Consider the following 24776-nt stretch of genomic DNA (forward strand, 5'->3'; position numbering starts at 1 on the left):
ACCGGCGTCGCGCAGGCCGCCCGCCACCAGGGCGACGCTTGGGTCTCCCAGCCTCCTCACCGCGCAGGCGCACTGAGCGCTTTCCCCGCCCCCCTCCCCCCCGCGCTCTGTGGGCGGAGCCTGACGAGAGGCCCCGCCCCGCCGCCAGGAGGGCCCTGCCGGCGTGGGCGGGGAGAGGGCGCTTCCAGCCTATCCGCGGGGCGGCGGGGCGGGGCCGGGCGGGCGACCCGGAAGTGGGGGCGGCGGCCGCGGCTGTGGGCCGGAGCTGTGGGCCGGGGCTGGCGGCCCGGAGTCGCCGGTCGGGCCGGATCCCGCCCGCAGGCCTGGCGCGATGGGCCGCAAGGTGACGGTGGCCGCGTGCGCCCTGAACCAGTGGGCGCTGGACTTCGAGGGCAACCTGCGGCGCATCTTCAGGAGTGGGTCCGGGGGTGGCCCGGCCGGGGCGGGGCGGGGCGCGGAGGAGGGGCGCGGGCCGCGACCTTGGGACGCTCGCTCCCTGACCTTGGGCTTCCGCGGGGGGAGGGGGGAGAGGGGGGGCAGCCGTGGGAGAAGCCCCCCCCCCTCCCAGAGGAGGCCGAACGCGGCTGGGGAACCTTCGCTGAGCCCCCCCCCCCCGCTGGCCGGTTCCCCCTCCCGTCCTCAGAGCCCATGTCCTGGGGTGGAAAGGGCAGTCCCTCCCCTTCCTCGGGGGAACCAGATGCCCGGGTGAGGAACTGGTTCCCTGTCACTCGAGGTCCGCCTCCAGCTTCACCCCGCATTTCGCCTTGGCACCTGCCGGTTGTCACTTCCACATCGCCCGCTCCCAGGCCCGTCGTGCAGGCTCCCCCAGCCTCCGTACAAACCTGCGGGGGTGTGCACGTGTACGTGGCCATGCCGTCTGGTGGATTTCGACAGGAGGCCTGGCCGCGTGGGAGAGGACGCCGCGGAGCGTGGGGGCACCGGGTGCTTGGCCTAGGCTTTTGCTCAAGGGTAGTGCTCTACCACTCGAGCTACAGCACCGCTTCCAGCCTTTTCTGTGGTTATTTGGAGACTTTTGGAGTCTCACAGGATTTTCTGGCCAGGCTGGCTTCAAAGCACAGATCTCAGCCTCCTGAGTAGCTAGATTTACAGATGTGAGTCCGCCAGTGCCGGGCTCACTGACCCTACCTGATACAGCTAGGGTCACGTCCTGGGGACTGAAATTACCCCTCTTTCTCTCTGTATGTCACGTAGGTATTGAAATCGCCAAGAGCAAAGGAGCAAGATACAGGCTTGGACCAGAACTGGAAATATGGTAAGAAGAAGCCCATCCCTACTTCTGGGTGGTAGCTGGTTATGTGGTAATATCTGTGGCAGGCATGTAGTGGTAGCTGTGTCCACCGGTGGAAAATGTGTAGATCTGAGGGCGGTGTCGAAGCCCAGCCGCCTTAAGAGGTGGTCAGCAACATGACATCAGGCCTGGTTTATGCCCAGAGCAGGCCCAGGGAGGCTGGGCAAGTCTGTTCCTACCTCAGAGCGGCCTGGAAACGGTCCTCCACTTTGCCTCGGCCCTGCACTGCGGTGTGAATGCTTGTCCTCCTCACTCCATTTTGTGGCATGCTTGGGTCCCAGAGCTAAGGGGGAATGAGGATTCTGGGAACGCGGGGGGAGGGGAGCCCAGAGTTGCTCCTGGGTGGGGCATCTCCTCGGTGCCATTTCTTTCTCAACACCAGGAACTGGCTTGAGCAGAGTGTTTATGGTGCTCTTGTTTTATTGTGGGTTTTTTTTTGTGCCAGGAGTAGGGCTTAAACTCAGAGTCTGGGTGCTGCCCCTTAGCTTTGTGGCTCGCTGGTACTCACCACTTAAGCCGCAGCTCCACTTGTGGCTTCTTACTGGTTAGTTGAAGGGTCTCATGGACTTTCCTGCCAGGGCTGGCTTTGAACCTCGATCCTCAGATCTCAGCCTCCTGAGTTAGGCCTGAGTTAGGATGATAGGCGTGAGCCCCCAGTCCGGCTTTGAGTCTTTATGCTTTATAACATCATGGAGCACTGTGGGAGAGCCCCTGGAGCTGATGTGACCAAGGGCCACAAACTGAGTTGTCTCCAAAACTGCGGAACTCTTGTCTAGCTCGGGAGTGCAGAAGTCCCCGCGCGGGCGCCGCAGGACTGCTCTCCCTGTGGAAGCTCGAGGGCACTGTCCTTCCCGCCTTCCTTCCCGCCGCCTCTGCCCCCCGCTCCTGGCCCCGTCAGAACCCCAGGTGCTGCAGTGTGCTTATTGTGCCAGTCCTGGGCTCGAACCCAGGGTGCGGGCACTGTCCCCGAGCTTTCACGTAGCCACAGTCATGCTTACCCTACAAAGCTGGGCCCACAGCAAACCATTTTCAGGCCGGAAAGGTCATCACTGGCCAATCAGATACCACCGTCGGAGCCCGAGCCCTGAACCGTGCCTCTTGCTCTCGAGGTGTCATGGCTGTGTGGACCTAGAACAGGGCCATGAAGGGCTGCTAGGAATCTCAGGTGGGCTGGGCACTGTGGCTCCCGCCCGCCCATGCCCGTAATCCTCCCCGGAGCCTGAGATCTGAGGGTCGTGGTTTGAAGCCAGTCCAGGCAGGAACGTCTCTGATGCCCCCATCTGCAGTTAACCACTCCAAAGCCCAAAGTAGGAATATGGCTCCAAGTGCAGAGCACCAGCCTGGAGCAAACAACTAAGGGGCAGCTCCCAGGCCGGGGGTTCAAGCTCTACGACGGGCACCAGAATGAAATACAGATAAAATCCAAGGGCAGGCACAGTAGCCAAAAACTTAAGATCGGAGCGGGGCCCCTCGTGTCGTCTATAGAATTCTACCTGTGCTATCGTGCGCCCCGCCCCTCCCCCCAAAGGCTGCACCCCAGAAGGCCCCGGAGGCATTGGAAAAAATCCAGTAACACACATAGTCGGCCCCGGGGCCTGGCTCACCCTCCCCTGCCTGCTTGGTCCTCTCTCCCTCCCCCCCCACCTTCTAGTGGCTACGGGTGCTGGGATCATTACTACGAGTCGGACACCCTCCTGCACTCGCTGGAGGTCCTGAAGGCCCTCCTGGAGTCTCCGGTCACGCAGGACATCATCTGTGATGTGGGGATGTAAGTGGCCGGTGCCGGGTGTGGGGGCGGCGCGGGGCGGGGGGGGGAGGGGCAGGGGCAGATTTCGGGCCGCTCTCCATCCAGGGTTCCCCGTCTCACGGGCCTGTGGGAGGGCAAGGCGGGTTTGCTCCCATCCCAGCTGCCTGACCACCAAATACTCCCCGCGGCAGCCACCGAAAACAGACTGCGTAGGTTTTTCTGGAAGCTTCCAGGCATAGGAGCACGGTTGGTGCGAATGGGACTGTGACGTCACGCGGTCACAGCCAGAGAGCTTTATGGCCCCCTGTGAGCCGCAGGGCGGGCTGCGCACAAGGACATGTCCACCCATGTAGCGCCACATGGTGTGAAGTCCTTTTTTTTTGTTTTTTTCTAATCTAGTACCAGGGTTTGCCCTCGGGGCCTGGTGCTTGCTTAGCTGGCACTCTTCCACTTGACCCATGCCTCCAGCCTGTCATTTGGCTGTCTGTTTTACAGATAGCGTCTAAGGAACGTTTTCTTCAGGCCGTCCCCAAACTGTGACCCTCCCTACCTCGGCCTCCCGAGCAGCTAGTGTTTCAGTCACGAGCGACCGCACCCGCTTGTTCTCATTGTTGGCCTCGTGTGCCTTCTCTCTCCATCTCCCCACCGCGAGGGGACATTTGTCTAGCAGGGTCTCTGTCTTCTCTCTTTCGCTGCTTTTGCATTCTTAATTAGAAAATGCTCGTTGAACAGGGGGATTTCCTTGTGACAGGTCCATACACACACACAGCCCAAACCCTCACCCGCCTGCCCTCTCCCTCCTCTTCCCTCCTTCCCCTCCGCACTGGGTTTGTGCCAGCAACCGGGGCCTGAACCCACAGCCCCATCATACTCTCCCTTAACGTATTTTTGCTCAAGGCCAGTGCTCTGCCACTTGAACCGCAATTCCACCTCTGGCTTTTTGCTGCTTACTTGGAGTTAAGAGTCTCATGGACTTTCCTGCCTGGACTGGCCTCCAGCCGTGATCCTCAGATCTCAGCCTCCTGAGTAGCTAGGGCTGCAGGTGTGAGCTCCCAGTGCCCGGCTAGCCCCCCACCCCTCCGCCATGCTTCCTGCTGTCACCCCGGTCTAGGGTAGCTTTGAGAGAGAAAGCTAAGGGGCAAGGCCCCAAGTTCAAACCCTGGTACTGGCACCAAGACACGTGTGCCCACCCAGAATGCGGGCACTGGTTGGAGGGAAGGCAAGGAGCAGCGACGGTGGGAGGTGCTGGTGCCAGGGCTGGGCTCTGCGGAGGGGTGCGGGCGCCTGACCTCGGATCCCATTTGGACTGGTAACAGCCGGGCCAGTGATACTTGGCCAAGGCCCAGCCCCATGGGAGCTGTGTTCCTGGCGCCCCAGGCTGGCTGTCTTCACCTGCTGATGGTGAGCCGTGATTAGCCTTTCTGCTCTCCCCGGGCCTTCTAGCTGCTCTCTGGAGTCGGACGCAATGGCTGGTGCCACCTCTCCCTCGCTCTTTCCTGAGGCAGCCCAAGGCTCTGGCCTGATCTTTCCACCTTTACAGAGAGCCCGAGAGGCGATTCCCGCAGACGCGCTGGGGCAAGAGCCACTGGTGCCTCGGGCCAGCGCGCAGGGTGAGGTGAGGGAGGGCGTGCAGAGGAGAGAGGCAGCGGCCGGGAGTTCTAGCACAGTCCGGGGTGTTGGGATGTATCAGGCAGCCGGGGTGTCGTGTGGGAATAGAGACACCCACTGGGAAAGAACTCACCGGGGCAAAGTTCTGCAGAGGGCGTGCTACCTGGAGAGAGGCGTGTGTGGGGGGGCGGTCCGCGCAGCCTCTGTTCCTGCCGCTCAGCACCGAGGTGCACGACCTCGCTCAGGTGGTTGCTTTGAAACGAGTTCAAAGTTCATAGCAACCGGCAAGACCAGGACGCCTGGCCAAAGCACACGCCGGTGAGGACGACAGTTCCCCAGGCGCAGAACCACTTGAGCCGAGCCTCTGGCTCCTGAAACACAGCCCTTGCTGCGGGAAGTGGCTTGGCTGACGGCTCCTTGCGAGGGGGTGACGACCCCGACGACAGCGGCGCCTCCGTCAGGCCCACCCTGCGACGGGAAAGATTCTGACTCTCGCCAGGGGGTGTGCACCAGCCGCCTGACTTGCTTCATCTGCAGACTGTCCTCCTGCTTTGAGTTTTATCGCCGGAAGGGCGCGTGTGCTGGTATTGGGCCTGGGGCTTGAACTCAGGGCCCGGGCGCCGTCTCGGAGCTTTCCCCTCAAGGCCGGTGCTCTACCGCCTGAACCACAGATCCGTTTCTGGCTTTTTGCTCAGTCACTGGTAATAGGGTCACAGACTTTCCTCCTCAGCCGGCTCCAAGCCTCGATCCTCAGATCTCAGCCGCCCGGGTAGCGGGGCTGACGGGCGGGAGCCAGCTCGCCGGCAGCACAGGCGTTTGGGGATGTGGCTTGAGAAGCCACCGAGGGGCCTCGGGCGCCCGAGCTCCCGGAGGGGGGAAGCAGCCTGTGGACGCAGAACACTGGGCCCTACGCTGCTGGTGGGCCCGCCCAGCACGGACACGCGTGTCCCCTCCACAACCCAGACACACGTGTGCCCTCTCTCCACAGTGCAGACACGCGCGTCCCCTCAATCCACAACCCAGACACGCGCGTCCCCTCTCCACAGCGCAGACCCGCGCGTCCCCTCTCCACTACCCAGACACGCGCGTCCCCTCAATCCACAACCCAGACACACGCGTCCCCTCTCTCCACAACCCAGACACACGCGTCCCCTCTCTCCATTACCCAGACAGGTGTGTCCCCTAATCCACAACCCAGACACACGCGTCCCCTCAATCCACAACCCTGACACGCGCGTCCCCTCTCCACAGTGCAGACACGCGCGTCCCCTCTCTCCACAGTGCAGACACGCGCGTCCCCTCTCTCCACAGCGCAGACACGCGCGTCCCCTCTCTCCACAGTGCAGACACGCGCGTCCCCTCTCCACTACCCAGACACGCGCGTCCCCTCAATCCACAACCCAGACACGCGTGTCCCCTCCACAACCCAGACATGTGTGCCCTCTCTCCACAGCGCACACGCGCGTCCCCTCAATCCACAACCCTGACACACGCGTCCCCTCTCTCCACAGCGCAGACACGCGCGTCCCCTCTCTCCATTACCCAGACACGTGCGTCCCCTCTCTCCACAACCCAGACACACGCGTCCCCTCTCTCCACAACCCAGACACGCGCGTCCCCTCAATCCACAACCCAGACACGCGTGTCCCCTCCACAACCCAGACATGTGTGCCCTCTCTCCACAGCGCACACGCGCGTCCCCTCAATCCACAACCCTGACACACGCGTCCCCTCTCTCCACAGCGCAGACACGCGCGTCCCCTCTCTCCACAACCCAGACACACGCGTCCCCTCTCTCCACAACCCAGACATGCGCGTCTCCTCAATCCACAACCCAGACATGCGCGTCCCCTCTCCACTACCCAGACACGCGCCTCCCCTCTCCACAACCCAGACACGCGCCTCCCCTCTCTCTACAGTGCAGACACGCGCGTCCCCTCTTCACTACCCAGACACACGCGTCCCCTCTCTCCACAACCCAGACACGCGCGTCCCCTCTCTCCACAACCCAGACACGTGTGTCCCCTCTCTCCCCAACCCAGACACGCGCGTCCCCTCTCTCCCCAACCCAGACACGCGCGTCCCCTCTCTCCACAGTGCAGACACGCACGTCCCCTCTCTCCACAGTGCAGACACGCGCGTCCCCTCTCCACTACCCAGACACACGTGTCCCCTCAATCCACAACCCAGACACACGCGACCCCTCTCTCCTCAGTGCAGACACGCGCGTCCCCTCTCCACAGTGCAGACACGCGCGTCCCCTCTCTCCGCAGGCCTGTGATGCATCGCAATGTCCGCTACAACTGCAGAGTGATCTTCCTCAACAGGTGGGTGGGGCGGGCGCCTCTGCCGGCTCTGGGCCCCCCAGAGAGGCCGATCCCCACCAGGGGACCCGTGCTTCACTGAGCCCCCCCCACTCACAGGGCACCTAGGGGTGGTGAGGAAGACCCTGTCCATCAGCTCACATGGAGACACAGGGCGTCCAGCCCCGCTGGCTGGGGACCCATCTTGCAGAGGGGGACAGTCTCTTGCTCAGGACCCCTCCTCCAGCGGGCTCTGGGTGGCAGCGGCCCGCCCTGGGGGGCTCCGTGTGAGCACCCCATTCCTGCTGTAGGAGGATCCTGCTGATCCGGCCCAAGACCGCCTTGGCCAACCAGGCCAACTACCGCGAGCTGCGCTGGTTCACCCCCTGGGCCCGGAGCCGGTGAGTTCTGGGTGCTCCGCGGAGAGCTTCCGCGGGGGCAGTGTCTGCCCTGCTCGGGAGGGGCGTGGCCTCCCACCCACAGGAAGGACCGGGCCTGTGCTGTCCAGACCCCTCGCTGGCCCCATCTGCAATCCTTGGCTGTCCTGCACCGTCAGTGCACCTGTAGCTGGGACGCTCAGCACCGCCCACTGGCCTCAGGGGTCCTTCTGTGGGGGGGGGGCTGGGGGGGAGGGAGGGAGGAGGTGACCTGCAGCCTCCGGCCGCCTCTGAGGCACCAGAACCAACCTGGGCCTTGGCACCTGCCGTGGAAGCTGTGCTCCGGGTGCCTTCGCCTGTTCTCACTGTGGAGGGACTCCGTGACACGCACCTCCCTTGTGAACACGCTGCTTTCTTTTTTTCTCTTGGTGCCAGTGCTAGGGCTTGAACTCAGGGCCCGGCACTGTCCTTGAGACCCTTTGACCAAGGCTAGCACTCTGCCACTTGAGCCAGAGCGCCACTTGCAGTTTTGGTGCTGATTCGATGTAAGAGTCTCAGGGACTTAAGACAGTGCCAGTGGCACACCCTGGCAGGGCCCAGGCTGGCTTTGAGCCATGATCCTCAGATCTCAGCCTTCTGAGCAGCGGGGATGACAGGCGCGAGCCAGTGGCACCGGCCTGTGGTCATGATTTTTGCCATCCTGTCTCCCGGACCACCGTCCCTGACCGCTGCGCCCTCTTCCCAGGCAGATAGAGGAGTACTTCCTCCCCCGGATGTTACAGGACGTGACAAACCAGGTGCGTTTAACGCACAGCAGGTGCGGCCTGCGTGGGGGGGGGCGGGGCGGGAATGCACCCAGATAGCCCCAGAAAGCCCTGGAAACAAGCAGAGGAGAGACTTGTGGAAGTGCACTGAGGGCCACCTCTCAGGATGGGCAGCCTAGCCAGTGCTCCAGGACAGGAGCCACGCACATGGGTTCTGGGGGGCTTCTCCGGGCCTTGCAGAGCTCACCTGTGGGAGGGGGCCTGGCCTGCTGGGGCGGAGACGGTGCCTGTGGGGGCGGGGCCTGGCCTGCTGGGGGTGGAGACAGTGCCTGTGGGGGCGGGGCCTGGCCTGCTGGGGGCGGAGACGGCGTCCGTGGGGGCGGGTCCTGCGCCTCTTGGTGTCGGGGTGGGGCAGGCTCTGGCGCGGGCACACGACGAGGTCCTCACCCCGTGGCGTTCGCTGGACGGGTCCCAGGTGGGGGATGACACGGGGTGGCTCCTGGCCTGCGTGGCGGCCTCTTGGGTCTGGGGTGCGCACAGGGTCCCGAGGCGGTGGGCCCCAACCCTCGTCCGCCTTCACCTTCACCTTCAGGAAACGGCGCCCTTCGGGGACGCAGTGCTGGCCACCTGGGACACTTGCATCGGGAGCGAGATCTGCGAGGAGCTCTGGACGCCACACAGGTCAGCCAGGGTCCCGGGGAGCCCGGCGTCGGGGGCGGGCGGGGCGGGGCGGCCGCGGGAGTGCGCTTGGGCAGGGGGAGCCCCGCGGCGCCCCCCCACGCGCTCCTGTCTGCAGCCCACACGTCGACATGGGCCTAGACGGCGTGGAGATCTTCACCAACGCCTCGGGCAGCCACCACACGCTGCGCAAAGCCCACGCCAGGGTGGACCTGGTGACCATGGCCACCACCAAGGTGGGCACCACGGGGGGGGGGCTGTGCGGGCGCAGTAGGGACAGAGCCGGGGTCGTCTGTGTGTCCTGCGGGTGGGGGGAGACAGCGGCTGGGGCTTGGGGTCCCGCGGAGGCCCTGCCGGGAGGGGGGCTGGGGCTTGGGGTCCCCCGGAGGCCTGTGTGGGGGGCTGGGGTGACGGGACCCATGGCGGCTCCGGGAGGACACAGATAGCACCTCTTGGGCTCTGCGTCCCCGCCTTGGTGCACGTCGCCATGACGGCGGCCGGCACCCTAACCGCGCCACCCTGGCCGCGTCCAGAACGGTGGGATCTACCTGCTGGCCAACCAGAAGGGCTGCGACGGCGACCGGCTCTACTATGACGGCTGCGCCATGGTCGCCATGAACGGCAGCATCGTCGCCCAGGGGGCGCAGTTCTCGCTGGACGATGTGGTAAGGGCCGCGTCGAGGCACCGTGTCACGCTCTCCCGGTGACCCCTGCCTGGGGTCCCCCCACGGTGGTCTGGGCCCGTGCCGCCCTTGCGCGGCCCCCTCCCCGTGGTCCCCGCCGGGTGGCAAGTAGCGGCAGGTGGCAGCCAGGCTGACACGGGAGATGAGAACGGCCGGCTTGGCTGCTTGGGCTCAGCTGGGGACGCGGCGCCCGGGCCTCATGGTCACGTGGAGCGTGGGCAGTGGGCACGGAGCAGAGGCCTGTGACCGGCGCTGGGCGCTGCCCTCGAAACACGGGCCGGGGGCTCCCTGAGGACGTGGGGGGCCTCGGGGGCCGCGCTGACCAGCGCCGGTCCAGCCTCTTGGGTCCCAGAGCAGAGCCCTCGGGATCTGCATTTAGCAAGCACCAAAATGAGCGCTGTGGCCCCAGCTTGCCAACCGCGTCCGGTGCCGAGCCCTTCAGATAAAGGCGGCTCGGCCCCTCCGTGCTTCGTAACAGTGGTGCTTAGTGATTTTTGTCAATGTTGTCGTTGCTGCTGTAAGAAGTACCAGAGTCAGCTGCCGTAACCCTGCCTGCTCCAGGCAGAGGTTGGAAGGATCGCAGTTTGAGGCCAGGCTGGCAGAAGGTTTTAAGACTCGATCGTCACACGAGCTCTCTGGGGCCCGTGCCTGTCGTCCCAGCCGGACGGCAAGCGTGACTGGGAGGGGGGACCCCCAGAGGGCCCCAGGGCGGGGAGCAGAGCCAGCGCTGTGGCGCTGTCAGGCAGTGGGAAGCGGAAGGCCGGGGGCGGGGCTCTGGACGAGCTCTGCCTGCCCCCCCCTGCGTGACAGATAAGGAAGAGCCCAAGCCAGGGCAGACGGGGGGGGGGGGGGGGGGAGTCGTTACAGCCGTGCCTCTCGGTGCTGACCCGCTGGCACTGGGCACCGCAAAGACGGCGGGCGCCGGGGGAGCCAGGTGTCCCCCGTGGTTAGCCGCCGTGGGGCGCAGCGGCAGGACGCGGGCCCACACTGGCTTTTAGTGACGCGAAATCCTAGAACAGCCTGTGATTAGGACTCGGCTTCCGTGGAAGTAACACCACGTGGCGCAGGCCGTGCCTGCCTGCAGGGCAGCCCCTCAGGAGGCCGAGGCAGGAGGAGCCACGTGATCAAGACCTGAGGGGCTGGGGGGTAGAGGGCCTGGCTGGCAAGCGCCGGCCCGCCGCAACCCCAGCACTGCCAAAGCATGAGAATCGTCATCGTAACGCCGTCGACCGTGAACGTGCCGGAAGCCCCCTACTGCGCGTAGGCTCAGCGCGGGGCTGGCGTGGCCTCCTGCGCCGCGGGCGGCCTGTCCGGGCGAGGGTGCCGCAGCTCGGGCCCCCTCTGGCCCGGCCCCTCGGCCGCTGCTCCTCGCGGTTGCAGGACGGCTGCAGCCCCTCAGCCACCCTGACTCCACAGCCACAGGCACGGGCAGAAAAGGAGCCTCACTTTGCGTGACTTTGTTTTGTTTTGTTTTTTTTTTTGGCCAGTCCTGGGCCTTGGACTCAGGGCCTGAGCACTGTCCCTGGCTTCTTCCCGCTCAAGGCTAGCACTCTGCCACTTGAGCCACAGCGCCGCTTCTGGCCGTTTTCTGTATATGTGGTGCTGGGGAATCGAACCTAGGGCCTCGTGTATCCGAGGCAGGCACTCTTGCCACTAGGCTATATCCCCAGCCCACTTTGCGTGACTTTGAAGCGGGGGCCGCTTTCCTGGAAGCCCCGCAGACCCTCAGTGCAGGAGCCGCGTGTGCGCGGCAATGGCCGGCTCTCCAGAACACATCCGAACGCGGTGGTGTTTCTGGCGGCCACGGAGGAGACGGTGTAGGATCCAGCTGTGAGGTCACCCCGGGAGGGCTCCAGGCAGAGGCCCCCCACCTGTTTAAGTCTGCGCCCAGTACCCGCGTTACCTAGGTAACTGGCACACCCGGAGGCCGTGACCTCCCCCTTCTCTGAGCTCACATCCAATCCACCTGGCCACACCTCCCGCCTTCCCTATAGGATCCGGCTCAACACGGTCCCCGCTCTCTCTCCTTTCCTCGCTTACTCTCTCTCGCTCTTTTCTCTCTTTTCCCTTCTTCCGTCCCCTCTGTCTCCCCGCGCCTCCATCTTGTGTGGCTGGCAGTTTGCTTCCCGCGCCCCCTCAATGAACTCCCTTCTGCACCCCGCGGCGGGTTTGCTTCCCGCCCAGCTTTACAGCAGCCGCGTGGCGTGTCACCCGTCCCTGCCGTGGCCCATCCGCGTGGCCCCCGCGACAGGCCGCGCCCTCCCTCCGCTCTCCCTGCAGGAGGTCCTGACGGCCACGCTGGACTTGGAGGACGTGAGGAGCTACCGGGCGGAGATCTCGTCCCGGAACCTGGCGGTGAGCGCCCGGCGGGCTCCGTGCGGTGGGCGCCGCTGGGGCGGCCGCGGGCGTGGAGGGAGCGCCCCGCGGGGACTGGGCGTTTGCCCTGGGAGGGAGGTCGAAGGCCGGGCCAGTGCATCGAGACCCCCGGTGCAGGGCGGGGCTGTGCTGCAGCCTGGTGCTCCGCAGCCCTCACCCCCCCTCCCCCCGTGGCTCTGGACCCGACGGGCCCCTATTCCCCCAGGCCAGGCCCCGGGCACCACGAGGGCTCGGCCACGCCGGTGTCCCTCACCCATGCCGGCACCGGAAGGCGGGGGTCACGTGTCCCGCCTCGTGTCCACCCCCAGGCCAGCAGGGTGAGCCCCTACCCCCGGGTCAAGGTGGACTTCGCCCTCTCGTGCCCTGACGACCTGCTGCAGCCCGTCTCTGCCCCCGTGCCGTGGACGTACCACAGCCCCGAGGAGGAGATCAGGTGGGTGTCCGGGGGCGGCTGGCAGCCGCCCTCCCCCCGGGGGCTGGCGGGGGGCAGGTCTGCACTGAGTGGGTGCAGCAGGGGCCCGGCGCCTTCCCAGGTGGACCCTGGGCGTTGGGGGCCCGGGTCGCCTTTCCTCCTAGGCCCACCTCAAATGGCGATTCGCCGTCGCCAGCCTCCCATGATCGTCTCCTTGGGCTTGCGAAGGTGGGCCCTGGGCGGCCGCAGGCTGGGCCCCTGTGCTGGGCGGGTGCTGGCAGAGGCCCGGTCCCCTGTGTCCCCCTCCTCTGCATGGGGCGGCGGTGGTCACTGCCCAGGCCTGCCTGAGCGCAGACGCGCTCGGACTCGCCGGGGGAGCTGGCGGAGGGAGCTAGCTGGCAGAGGCCAGGCCCCGCGGAGCCTGGGGTGGGGACGCTGGCCCGCTGGGGGCCTGCCCGGGGGCAGCTACCCAGGGGTGCTGCCCTGGGGCTGGACTCGCCCCTTCCACACTGGCCGTCTGGTCTCTCCACAGTCTTGGGCCTGCCTGCTGGCTCTGGGACTTCCTAAGACGAAGCCGACAGGTAAGGCGGCCTGTTTCCAGCCAGCTCAACGTCTTCTAGATTGGTTCGAGTTGCACGACAGGCTGCTCGGGGATTGATTTCCCCCTACTTATTATTTTTTTGGTGGTACTGGAGTTTAGACTCAGGACCTCATGTTTGCTAGGCAGGTGCTGTACTGCCGAGCCACGCATCCCGACAGGTTTTGGCCTGTCATTGTTAAGATACTGGCTCCCTTCCTGCTGAGAGCATGCCCGGCCCGTCATCCACCTAGCTTGGGCTTCCTGTAGTTGCTGGGCTGGCCAGTGCCTGCCAGGCTGTCTGGCTTCTTCTGCTGAGATGGTGTTTCACAGACCTTCCTGTCTATGTCTGGCCTAGAACCGTGATCCTCCCATCTCAGCTTCTCAGGGAGCTTAGGATGACAGCAGCGCACCACTGTGCTAAGCTGCAGGTTGAAAATGGGTCTCGCAAACTTTTCTGCCCAGGCTGGCCTCAAGTCACAGTTCTCCCGTTAACCTCCTAAGTAGCCAAGATGATGGGTGAGAACCAATACACCTGACTTTGGCAGGGGTAGGGTGTGTGTGTGTGTGTGTGTGTGTGTGTGTGTGTGTGTGTGTGTGTGTGTGTGTGTGTGCGTGTGTGTGGTGCCAATCTTGGGGCGGTCTTGGGGCTTGAACTCGGGATCTGGGCTCTGTCCTTGAGCTGCCTTTACTCAGGTTAGAGCTCTACCACTCAAGCCGCAGCTCCCATTCTGGCTTGTTTATTTGTTTATTTATTTATTTTTGGTAGTTTGTGGGAGATAGGCCTCTTGTGGACTTTGTAGCCTGGGCTGGCTTTGAACCTCGATCCTCAGCTCTCAGCCTCCTGAGTAGCGCAAGCCTGGCCTGGGTTGTGTGTTTTGGATGCGTGCAGCTCCCTGTGCCTCTGGGGACAGCTTGTCCATACTCGCCAGAGGCCTGATGGGTGCAGGCTGCAGGGGTTTCATGCACTGGCCTGCAGCGTGCCGGGGTGCCCGCCCCGCCCGGCCCTGCCCTTGGCCATCAGGCCTGGTGGGAGTTCCCGGGTGGAGGCTGGGCGTGAGGCCTGCGGGGGGGGGAGGGGCAGGTCTTTTCCCTCCGAATGCCCCCTGGCATGCGCGGTGCCCCCTTCCCCGGGCCCGTGGGGGCGCGGGTGCCTTGGGCATCTCTTGGGCCCGCGGGGTGGAGCTCAGCGCGGTCCTCCCGCTGCAGGCCGGCTTTTTCCTGCCCCTGAGTGGCGGCCTGGACAGCGCGGCCTCCGCCTGCATCGTCTACTCCATGTGCCGCCAGGTGTGCCAGGCCGTGAGCCGCGGAAGTAGGTGACGAGTGGTCCCTGGCGGCCGCGGGGCGGGCGGGAGCCCAGGGGGGCCCTGCGGTCCTGCCCACTCACCTGGGGACAGGGAAGCCCGCTGAGCCCGTCCTGGGCTGGGAGCCCGAGCCCAATCCCCTGGCTCTGCCCCACAGCGGCGTGACGGGCACCGCAGACGGCTCCGCCGCGCGTGCCGGTTTCCGGACTTGAACTCGGCTCTCATTTCGCTCAAGGCTGGCACTGTGTCGCCTGAGCCGCGGTTCCTCTGGCTTTGGGGTGACTCGCTGGAGATGAGGCTCTCGTAGACTCTCTCGCCTGGGCTGGCTTGGAGCCTCAGACCTCAGCCTCTGGAGCAGCGACTGGCACCTGGCTGCAGATAGCTTCATGGTGCCCAGGAGAGCATGCCAAGGGGCTCGTGACAAGGCTGCAAGGGCACCGACCTCGAGGGCTGGGCCGGGCCGTGGCTGGGGGGGCTGTGGCCGGGGCTCGCGGGAAGGAGCTTCCTGCCCTGTCTCTGTCTGGGTCTTCAGATGAGGAGGTGCTGGCTGATGTGCGGCTCATCGTGGACCAGAGCGGCTACATCCCCCAGGACCCGCGGGAGCTCTGTGGGCGCCTGCTGACCACCTGCTACATGGCCAGCGAGAATTCCTCCCAGGAGACGTGCCGCAGGGCCCGGGAGCTGGCCGAGCAGATCGGAAGGTAGCGCAGGCCCGGCCCTCGAGCCCGGGACGGCGGCGGCGGCCATGCGTCGGAGCTCGGTGGACGCTCTGCAAACGGCAGAGTCGGGGCGCCCCTGGGAGCTGGGTGGGGTTCCCCTTGCTGCTGGGTTTGAGCCAGACTCCAGGGATTCTTCACGGGAGGCTTGCACGCCGCAGCTGTAGCCCGTGCCGTCTCCCCTGGTCCCCGTCCTTGGGCCCGGCTGTGGGAGGGGCCTGCTCAGCGAGGGGAGACACAAGCCTGCCGAGCAGGAGGTTGGTGTGTGGGGACCCCCCCCCCGACATGTCCCGTCCCCCCACGCTGGACTGCTCCGCTGCGTGGAACGGCCCGGGCCTCGGCCCCGTAGATGGCTGTCCAGCAGGGGTGAAGGGCGGCTCCTCACGCGTGGGCACGCCCCCTTCCTCCTCCAGCTACCACGTGGGTCTCAGCATCGACCCGGCCGTGAGGGCCGTCCTGGGCATCTTCAGCCTGGTCACGGGGAAGAGCCCCGCCTTCGCCGCGTGCGGAGGGAGCAGCCGGGAGAACCTGGCCCTGCAGAATGTGCAGGTGCCTCCTGCCTTCTGGGGCGGCGGGCTCCGCCCAGGGCACGCTGACCCCGGGGGACGGGGGTGGGGGTGGCGCAGGGCAGAGGGAAAGTTCCAGAGTGAGCCTTTCTGGTCTCCCTGGAGCTGCCATGGCCCCTGCCCCGGATGAGCCCGCCCGCCTCCCCTCCCGCCCCAGGCTCGTATCCGGATGGTCATCGCCTACCTGTTCGCTCAACTGAGCCTTTGGTCCCGGGGCTCCCGTGGGGGCCTGCTGGTCCTCGGAACCACCAACGTGGACGAGAGGTGGGTGTGGCCTGGCCCCTGGACACCCCAGATCTCTGTGGGCGACTGTCCCCGCCTCGTCCGACCGGGTCCTTGGGTGTGGGCAAGGTCTGCAGGAAGGAGATGCCCGCCGTCCGGGTCGGCCCTGCACGTTTGGTCACCGTGGCAACAGGGCAGCTCTCGCCTGACTGGAGGAGGCGGGCTGGGCGGACTTGGCTTTCTTGAGGCGCCTGCCCCCCCCACCCCGAGCCCCCTCTGTGCTGTGCCCCGCCAGGCCCCCGCCCCCACCCACCTGTTTGGTGGCTGGAGTGCGCCCTGCTCTACTCCTTTGCGTGTAGGTTCCTCCTGGAAAGCACGTCGCTGTTGTGGCTGGTGCTCTTATGTTTGGCTCGGGTACGAGGGCCTGGTCTAGGCATTCTCCTTAGCTTTTTCACGCAAGACTGGCACTCGACCACTTGAGCCACGCTTCCACTTCTGGCTTTTTGCTAGTCAACTGGAGATGAGGTTTCATGGACTTTCTGCCCCAGCTGGCCTCAAACCTCACTCAGTCCTCAGATCTCAGCCTCCTGCGTAGCGAGGGTTACAGGCCGAGCCCCTGGCATCTGGCAACTCATTTCTTTGTTGAAGGGTGGAGAAAGGAGATTTCCTTCGTGGCACAGGCCAGCTATGGGATGAGCACTTTCAGACAGGAGCTATGTGCTTTAGTAGACGGAGACCCGGAGCCGGGGGCATGCTTTAAAGAGATGCAGACACAGATTGGACCTGGTTGACTATGACCTCAGTCCTTATTTCTGGAGGGCTTTCACAGGATTCGTTACCACTGTCATCACTGGTCATGGTAATTGTCCCTTCAGTCCTCTGTTAGTGTGTCATTCATCAGTGTGTCCACCCATCCACCCATCCTCCTGTCCATCCATCAGCCACCCACCCACGCATCCATCCTCACCCATGCATCTATCCGTCTGTCTGTCCTCCCATCCATCCATCCACCCATCCATCCATCCACCCACCCCTCCATCCACTCACCCATCCATCTATCCACCCATCCATCCATTCACCCACCCATCCGTCTATCCATCTGTCCATCTGCCATCCACCCATCCATCCACCCATCGATCCACCTATCCATCTGTCCATCCACCTTCCACCCATCCATCCATCCACCCACCCATCCACCTATCCATCTGTCCATCCACCCATCGATCCACCTATCCATCTGTCCATCCACCATCCACCCATCCACCCACCCATTCATCCATCCATCCATCCACCACCCATCCATCTGTCCATCTGTCCATCTACCATCCACCCATCCATCCACCCACCCATCCACCTGTCCATCTGTCCATCCACCCATCCATCTGTCCATCCACCATCCACCCATCTATCTATCCACCCATCTATACACCCATGCATCCACCCATCTATCCATCTGTCCATCCATCATCCACCCATCTATCCATCCACCCATCTATACACCCATGCATCCACCCATCTATCCATCTGTCCATCCATCATCCACCCATCTATCCATCCACCCATCTATACACCCATGCATCCACCCATCTATCCATCTGTCCATCCATCATCCACCTGTCCATATACCCACCCATCCATCCACCCATCCATCTATCCATCCATCCATCTGTTCATTCACCTCCTCATTCATTCATTCACCTCCCACCCACTCATCCATTCATCCACCCATCCTTTAGTTCATCCACCCGCTCACCCGTCCATCCATCAGTCCTCTCTTCATCTATCAATCCAGCCCACTTATCCATTCAGCTGCCCACTGTCTGCCCAGTCTTTTGCCCAGCCCCATCTCTCAGAAGTAACTGGAGGACAAAGGCCTTTGTGGGGTGCAATGTCTGGTTCTCTGAGAGGACTCAACTCCATGGCCGCGCTGTGGTTTTGATCTGTTCAGGCAAAGGGAGGATGGGCTGGTGTGTGTGTGTGTGTGGTTGGGGGGGAAGCATGAGGCCCAAAGAGCCTGGAAAGACAGCGGAGCCCCTGAAACTTGTGGTCAGTCGGGATGTGTGGAAAGCCTCCCCAGCCCAAGTGCCCGACGCCAGCCAGGACCTGCCCGGCAGCGGCGCGAGCCCTGGGCTGTGCTCCAGCCCTCTCCTGTGCCCTGTAGGAGTGGGCGTGGGGTCGTTCTCTGGGGCTGCTGTCCTTGGGAAGGGAAAGTCGGAAGAGGTTGGGGTGGGGAAGCCAGAGGCTCCTTAGAGGCAGCGGAGGTGGGAGACTGTGGGAGTCGTTGCCAGCTCAAGGCAGGTGGATTTGCTGTCTCTTGCGTTGCTGATTTAGCGCCGGTGCTGTGGGCAGGGTGTCCGTCTGGACAATGCGGTGGTCTGTGCTGGAGCCACAGTTGGGGTGGGGCCTGTCCCATGCCGGGCTGCTCTGGCTGGTGACAGCCAGGGGCTGAGCCACCGCGCTGGTGCTGACAGTTGTGTCGGCCCTGCCTGCTCTGCAGTCCTCAGCCTTCTGGGCTCTGGGCGGGGATCGGGTCGCGGAGCCCCTGCACCCTGGTACCCACATTCAGCAGCATCCGGTGCTTTCCTCAGCCAGAGCCCCCTCCCTCCAGCCTGTGCCCCCTGGGAGGAGCCCAGGGCCTGGAACCCAGTAGCATGTTCCAGCGCCTCTGCCACATGAGGTGACGTGCCATGGCCGTCCGTCCCAGACCTCTGTCCTTCCACTCAGGCTGCCTGGCCCTGGCTTCCCAGCCAGGGTCCCTGATCCGGACGCCTCCCTGGCGTGCCCGTCCCCTGCTCGTGCCCCAGCAGTCCTCCCCAACCCTGCAGCTCCGCCCCCCAAGGGTCCTCCCCAGCCCTGCAGCTCTGCCCCCCAGGGGGTCCTCCCCAGCCCTGCAGCCCCATCCCCCAGGGTCCTCCCCAGCCCTGCAGCACTGCCCCCCGGGGGTCCTCCCCAACCCTGCAGCTCCGCCCCCCAGGGGTCCTCCCCAGCCCGGCAGCACTGCCCCCCAGGGGTCCTCCCAAGCCCTGCAGCTTCCCTGGGACCCTGGAACTTGCCAGGCCTCTGGACTCGTGCAGGAAGCAAGTTCTCCAACACCCCGTGCTGGCCAGAGTTGTGGGACCTTGTCAGGCCCTGGGGAACCTTGAGCTCTCGCCCCTGCAGCCTCCTCGGCTACCTGACCAAGTACGACTGCTCCAGCGCGGACATCAACCCCATAGGGGGGGTCAGCAAGACGGACCTGAGGGCCTTCGTCCAGTTCTGCGCGCAGCGCTTCCAGCTCCCTGCCCTGCAGGGGTGAGTGGGTGTGCTGGGCGGGGCGTGCACTGGGTGGGGCGGGGCAGGGGTGAGTGGGTGCACTTGGGGGGGGACAGGGGTGAGTGGGAGCGCTGGGCGGGGCGTGCACTGGGGGAGGCGGGTGGTGGGCTGAGAGGGTGGGGTGTGCTGGGCGGGGCGTGCACTGGGTGGGGCAGGGCAGGGGTGAGTGGGTGCCCTGGGGGGGGGATGGGTGTTTGGGTGCGCTGGGCGGGGCGTGCACTGGGGGAGGCGGGTGGTGGGCTGAGTGGGTGGGGTGTGCTGGGCGGGGCGTGCACTGGGCGGGGCGGGACCGGGGTGAGTGGGTGGCTCTGCCAGGGGTGGCCAGGCAGCTGGGCACCGCAGGCCTGGGGTCCGCTGGGAAGGCTCTGCACCCGCTGGCAGCCGTGCTGACTGGTGTCTCTGTGTTGACCACAGCGTGCTGTCGGCGCCGGCCACCGCAGAGCTGGAGCCCTTGGCCGACGGACAGGTGTCCCAGACAGATGAGGTAACGGCGGTCCCCCCACCGCGGTCCCCCCACCGCGCCCGCTCCCTGGGTGGCGGGGCGGGATGGCTTCCGGGCCTCCTTTCTGTTCCTCGGAGCCGTCTGGGGATGTCGGTCCATCTGGGCCTGGGCTCACGCGTGCCAGTGTCACGGCTGGGCTTCTGCCCTCGGTGTCAGCCCCCGTGCTGTGGCCGGCGGCATTGGTAGGGGGTGGGGAGATGGCCCGCGGAGGGCGAGGCGCAAGGCTCTGGGGGTGGAGTCCCCCCAACGCCTCAGTGTGGCCTCGGGGAATGCTCAGTCCTCACCCAGGTCAGGATGACCTTTGACTCCTAAGCCATCAGCTGGGGTGTCAGCCACCGGAGGCCGGGGGTCCTCACTTTAGACCCTCCTGCCTGCTGGGGTCCCGGGCACTTGCTGCTCTCTCTCCCTCCAAGCGCCTTAGCTCTACAGTGACATCTGTGCTCTCACTGGGTTAATTGCACGCAAGATGGTTGTGTGTCCCCTTGAATTCTCTGTGTTCTCACTGGGTTAATTGCACGCAAGATGGTTGTGTGTCCCCTTGAATTCTTGTGGTCTCACTGGGTTAATTTCACGCAAGATGGGTGTGTGTCCCCTTGAATTATCTTGACAGCGCAGTGGAAAAAATGGATTCACTAAGTAAGTGGAAGGTGATTCTTGGACTCCAGATTCTGTTCCACTGATCTGTGTTTTCACCCTCAAGCCACACTCTCCAAGTTCTTGTAGCTTTGTAATAAGTTCTGAAGTGAGGAAGTGCGCGTGCTCTCATTTTGGTTTTGGTTTTGAAATCATTTTGAGCTCTTCACCTATGAGTTTTAAGATCCCTTTGCCAGTGCCAGCAGAACAAAACAAAACCCTCTGGCCAGGATCATGGTAAGGATTGCTTTGAACCTGTGATCCGTTAGCATATCCTATCTTGACAGCATTACATCTGCCGGTCCACAAGCTTGGGGTGTCTTCTCATTAAGTTAACTTTTTGCACTTCAACCATGCTTTCTAGTTCTTGGATATAAGTTTCTACTTGAAAGCTTATTTCAGGGCCTGGGGATGTGGCGCGGTGGTAGAGTGCTTGCCTAGCATGCATGAAACCCTGGGTTCAGTTCCTTAGTACCACATAAACACACACACACAAAGCTGGAAATGGCGCTGTGGCTCAAGTGGTAGAATGCTAGTCTGGAGCAAAAGAAGCTCAGGGACAGCATCCAGGCCCTGAGTTCAAGCCCCAGGACTGGCAAAAAAGGAAAAAGAAAAGAAAAGGACTACAAGGGGGATGGGGGGGATCTTACTTCAAAGTATTTTACTGTTTCTGATACCATTATAAATTGAATAGTTTCATAAGTTTGTTTGGGGGTTGATTGTTGTGAGATTAGAGATGCACAATTGATTTTCGTGTATTGATCTCATGTCCCACAACATTTCTGAGTCCTTTCTAAGTTCCAGTAGCTTCTCAGTGAGCACACTGAGGTCTTACAAGGCCATGCTGTCTGCACGTTCAGATAGCTTGACACCTCCCTTCCCATGCCAGATGCCTTCTGTTATATCCTCTACACCCCTGGCTAGAGCTGGGGTACAGCCATGAATAGACAAGGAGAGAGTGGACATCCTTGTTTTATTCCTGACTTAGGGACAAGCCCCTCTAAGTGTGGAGTTAGCTGGGGGTTGTGCATATCTGCCTTTTGTCATATTGATGGCATTCCCTTGCATCTCTAGTTTCTTTAGTTTTCAAGTCATAAGGGGGCGCTAAACCTCACCACACTTCTTCCAGTAACCTTCTGCTGTTAAACCAACCTTGCATTTCTGGGGCAGATCTGTGGTGGTCATGGTGTAACAGCTGTTTTGCCACGGAGGACTTTTACGTCTACTCACGAGGGATGTTTTTCTGTAGTTTTCTTCTCTTTTGATGTCTGGTTTGGTTTCAGTGAAATATGGGCCCCAAAGAAATAGTTAGGAGGTATTCCCTGCTCTTCTGATTTGGGGGAGAGTTTGTGAAGTAAGTTTTGGCAGAAATCCTGAGAAGCTATTTGATCCGGACACTTCTTTGTGAGAAGTACTTTAATTATTAATAAAACTCTCTCGTGGAAGGTCTTCTCACATTTCTCTCCTGTCTGCCCCCTGACCCTTCCTAATTACCTGTCCCTGTGCTTGGAACCCGCTGACATCCACGGTCACTGCATCCTACGACCCTTAGCTTACCAGCCCCCGCGGAGTCCTGTTCGAGTCAGGCTTCTGTGACGATGCACAGGGCAGGAACGCGCCCTTCAGGGGGGCCACGCGTCACCCCGCAGCCTTCAGTCCCCACGCCAAGTCACACCTCATGGGAAGGTGCTGGGCAACGAGGCCGTGCCTCCCGGGCCTCCGCTCTCCTCCACCCGGTGCCCAGCGAGCCGGCCTGTGCCGGGTGACCCGCGTCCCCACCCCCGCAGGAGGACATGGGCCTGACCTACGCGGAGCTGTCCGTCCTCGGGAGGCTCAGGAAGACGGCCAAGGCGGGGCCCTACAGCATGTTCTGCAAGCTGCTCCACATGTGGGCCGAAACCTGCAGCCCCAGGCAGGTGAGGCCGGGGCCCCGGGGCCGCGGGGCCGTGGGCAGCACCGCCTGCCTGTGGGCGGCTGCTTGTCCTGGCCTGCTGGGGCTGGCTCACCCCCTCTGGAGGTGGCACACGACCTTGGGGTCGGCAGCCCTGTGCTTCTCCGGCCTTCCCGAGGGACCTGGGCGCTCAGGGAGGGAGCCAGGGCCCTGCGCTGGGGCGCTGTCACTCCGAGGAAGAATCCAGCCTCCAGGCCTCGGCCAGGCCCTCGCGGCGCCCACCCGTAATCCCTGCTACTCAGGAGGCTGAGATCCGAGGGTCCAAGTTTGAATCCAGCTCCGTCAAGAAAGTCCTTGAGACTTACCTCCAGGGACCCAGCAAAAAGCTGCATGGGGAGCTGCCACTCCCGTGGTAGACTGCCAGCCGTGAGGGAAAAAGCCAAGGGAGAACCTGAGGCACTGAGTTCAAGTCCTGGTGTCAGTGCACACACACACACACACACACACACACACACACAGACACACACACACACACAGAGAAAGGATCCCCACTAACTTCAAGACGCGCGGCCCTGCCGTCTTGGGGCCCCATGTGTTGCCTGCCTGTTCGCCCACCAGGTGGCTGAAAAGGTGAAGAGGTTCTTCTCCAAGTACTCCATGAACAGACACAAGATGACCACGCTCACGCCCGCCTACCACGCGGAGAACTACAGCCCTGATGACAACAGGTTTGACCTGCGGCCCTTCCTGTACAACTCGGCCTGGCCCTGGCAGTTCCAGAGAATCGACACCCAGGTGGGCTGGCGCCGCCCTTTCCCCGGGCACGGGTGTTTGTCTCCCGGGAGGGACGGCTCCGCGTCCACGGCCCGTCCCTTCACCATTGTCCTGCCGAGGGTCACGTGGCTTTAAAGCTTCTGTGTGGAGGTCTAGTTGTTTTGTTGATAAACATGGTATCGCTAGAGGCCAGTGGCTCACACCTGTCAGCCCAGCTACGTGGGAGGCTGACATCTGAGGATTGTGGTTCCAAGCCAGCCCTGGCAGGAAAGTCCGTGAGACTCTTATCTCCAGGGAACCACCAAAAAGCGGGAAGTGGAGCTGTGACTCAAGTGGTAGAGCGCCAACCTTGAGTGAAAAAGCTAAGGCCCTGAGTTCAAGTCCTGGTGCTGCTGACACCCCCCCCCGGAAGTTCTGTGTAGGGTTCATGCTGTAGTTCATGATGGCTCCAAACGTGCCTCGTGGGAGGCGGGAGGTGGGGCTCAGGTGCTGGACTCCCCGCCTGGGAGACAAAGCGCCGGACCGCGAGTTCCAGTCCTAGACTCGAGGGAAAAACTACTCATCCCGAACTGGCCCAGCCGGGCTGCTTGATGCCCGCGGCCCCGCCTTCCCCCTGGAGTGCTGAGCACCTGTGCTCGGTTCTCTTGCTGATTCTGCGCAGCGTCCTCCCTGTGCGGCGCTGAGCACCTGCCGCGAGCTCCCGCCCTGCCCCGCCCCCGCCGGCCCCCAGCCAGCCTTCTGGCCTCTGTTACCTTTCCTCGTGGTGTGGGTGGTGCCAGTCGTGGGATTTGAACTCAGGACTCTCATCTGGCTTGTTGTTTTGTTGACTCCCGAGCTGGCGTTCCCCCTCTTGAGTCCCGTCTCCACTCACCGCTCTGTGGTGGTTCATCGGAGCTAAGAGTTTCACAGCTTCTCCTCCCTGGGCCGGCTGGGCCCCTCGGTCCTCTGAGTGGCTCGGGGGACAGGCGTGAGCCCCAGCGCCCGGCTGCCTGGGTGTCGTGGGTGCTGAGCTCGGGCGGAGCGGGCGCTCACGGCGTCTCTCTCCAGGTTCTGCAGCTGGAGTGGAAAGCCCAGCAGGACCCGAATGACCTGGACCGAGGGCCGACGGGGGCGGTGGACGGCCGGGACTGAGGCCCCACCCCTGCCACAGCCCCACGGTGGGGAGGATTTGCTGGGGGGAGAGAGAGAGAGAGAGAGAGAGAGAGAGAGAGAGAGAGAGAGAGAGAGAGAGAGAGCATGAGCATGTCCTGCCAGCTCCTTCGAGTCAGCTGAAATAAAGCGAGCTGTTCTCCCCGCCCGGAGCTGCCCTCGACGTCCTCCTGACACCCCGTCCCCTTCCCCCCAGAGCCAGCCAGGGGCTGGGCGGGGTCCCCCTGAGGGCTCTGTCATCGAGTCGTTGTCCGCGTTGCGCGTGCCTGTGCCCCTGCGCGGTGGGGGGGAGGCCCCGGCCGGCTGGGGAGGTCCCGGGGGTGGGCAGCGTGCTGGTGCCTGGCAAGTAGGCGGCGCTGAGCTGTGGGCCGCTCTCCGGGGTGGTGGGGGGCTCCCACGAGCAGGAGGGGACCCCCAGCCGCTGCCGGGCCTTCCTGGAGGCCCAGCCGGGAGACCCTCGTGGGCGCAGCCGGCCACTCGGAGCGAGTCCCCGGAGAGAAGCTGGGCGCCGCGTCACGTCCGTCCGTGGGGGCCGGGAGCACGACAGGCCTCGCCCCGCGGGACCTGGGCGCCGGACTCCCCCATATCCCCAGCACCCTTCCCCCCTCGTTCCCGCCACCTCCTGGCTGGGATGGAGAACTGCAGCTGGAGACACGCGCACACACACACGCGCGCACACACACTCACACGCATGCTCACACAGACACATTCACACACGCACAGGCGCACACTCACATACACGCACACACGCTCACACGCACACGCACACACACACACGCACACACTCGCACACACACTCCTCACGTCCCTGCACAGGGCTGACCAGCTGCAGCCCAGGCCTCGTGGCCACTGCCCCCTCGCCCCGAGACCCCG

General features: G+C 63.6%; 1 protein-coding gene across 2 annotated transcripts; it reads left to right on the plus strand.

The window, feature by feature from the left end:
* The first annotated feature begins 248 nt into the window (after positions 1–248).
* Positions 249–23942, plus strand: Nadsyn1 (NAD synthetase 1). Of its 2 annotated transcripts, XM_048361030.1 has the most exons (21): positions 249–416; positions 1213–1273; positions 2961–3077; positions 6938–6991; positions 7279–7368; positions 8090–8141; positions 8701–8789; positions 8905–9022; positions 9320–9451; positions 11750–11824; positions 12154–12278; positions 12790–12838; positions 14044–14146; positions 14671–14839; positions 15268–15403; positions 15578–15684; positions 18802–18933; positions 19369–19438; positions 21877–22005; positions 22599–22775; positions 23802–23942. In XM_048361030.1, exons 1-21 carry the CDS (start codon positions 332–334, stop codon positions 23883–23885), a joined length of 2154 nt encoding a protein of 717 aa, XP_048216987.1. In that variant the 5' UTR covers positions 249–331; the 3' UTR covers positions 23886–23942. The 2 variants fall into 2 exon arrangements, with proteins under 2 accessions (XP_048216987.1, XP_048216988.1); XM_048361031.1 differs by lacking the exons at positions 249–416; positions 1213–1273; positions 2961–3077 and having other exon boundaries at positions 6948–6991; positions 8094–8141.
* Positions 23943–24776: the final 834 nt, after the last annotated feature.

Source organism: Perognathus longimembris, chromosome 13 (genome assembly GCF_023159225.1).
Source record: "Perognathus longimembris pacificus isolate PPM17 chromosome 13, ASM2315922v1, whole genome shotgun sequence".
NCBI lineage: Eukaryota > Metazoa > Chordata > Mammalia > Rodentia > Heteromyidae > Perognathus > Perognathus longimembris.

Excerpts from the sequence above, each read along its gene's own strand:
- Nadsyn1 (XM_048361030.1), top strand. The coding sequence starts at position 332 with ATGGGCCGCAAGGTGACGGTGGCCGCGTGCGCCCTGAACCAGTGGGCG. Across the intron at positions 7,369-8,089 it reads ACCCCCTGGGCCCGGAGCCG|GCAGATAGAGGAGTACTTCC; the intron begins GTGAGTTCTGGG and ends CCCTCTTCCCAG. Across the intron at positions 9,452-11,749 it reads AGTTCTCGCTGGACGATGTG|GAGGTCCTGACGGCCACGCT; the intron begins GTAAGGGCCGCG and ends CTCTCCCTGCAG.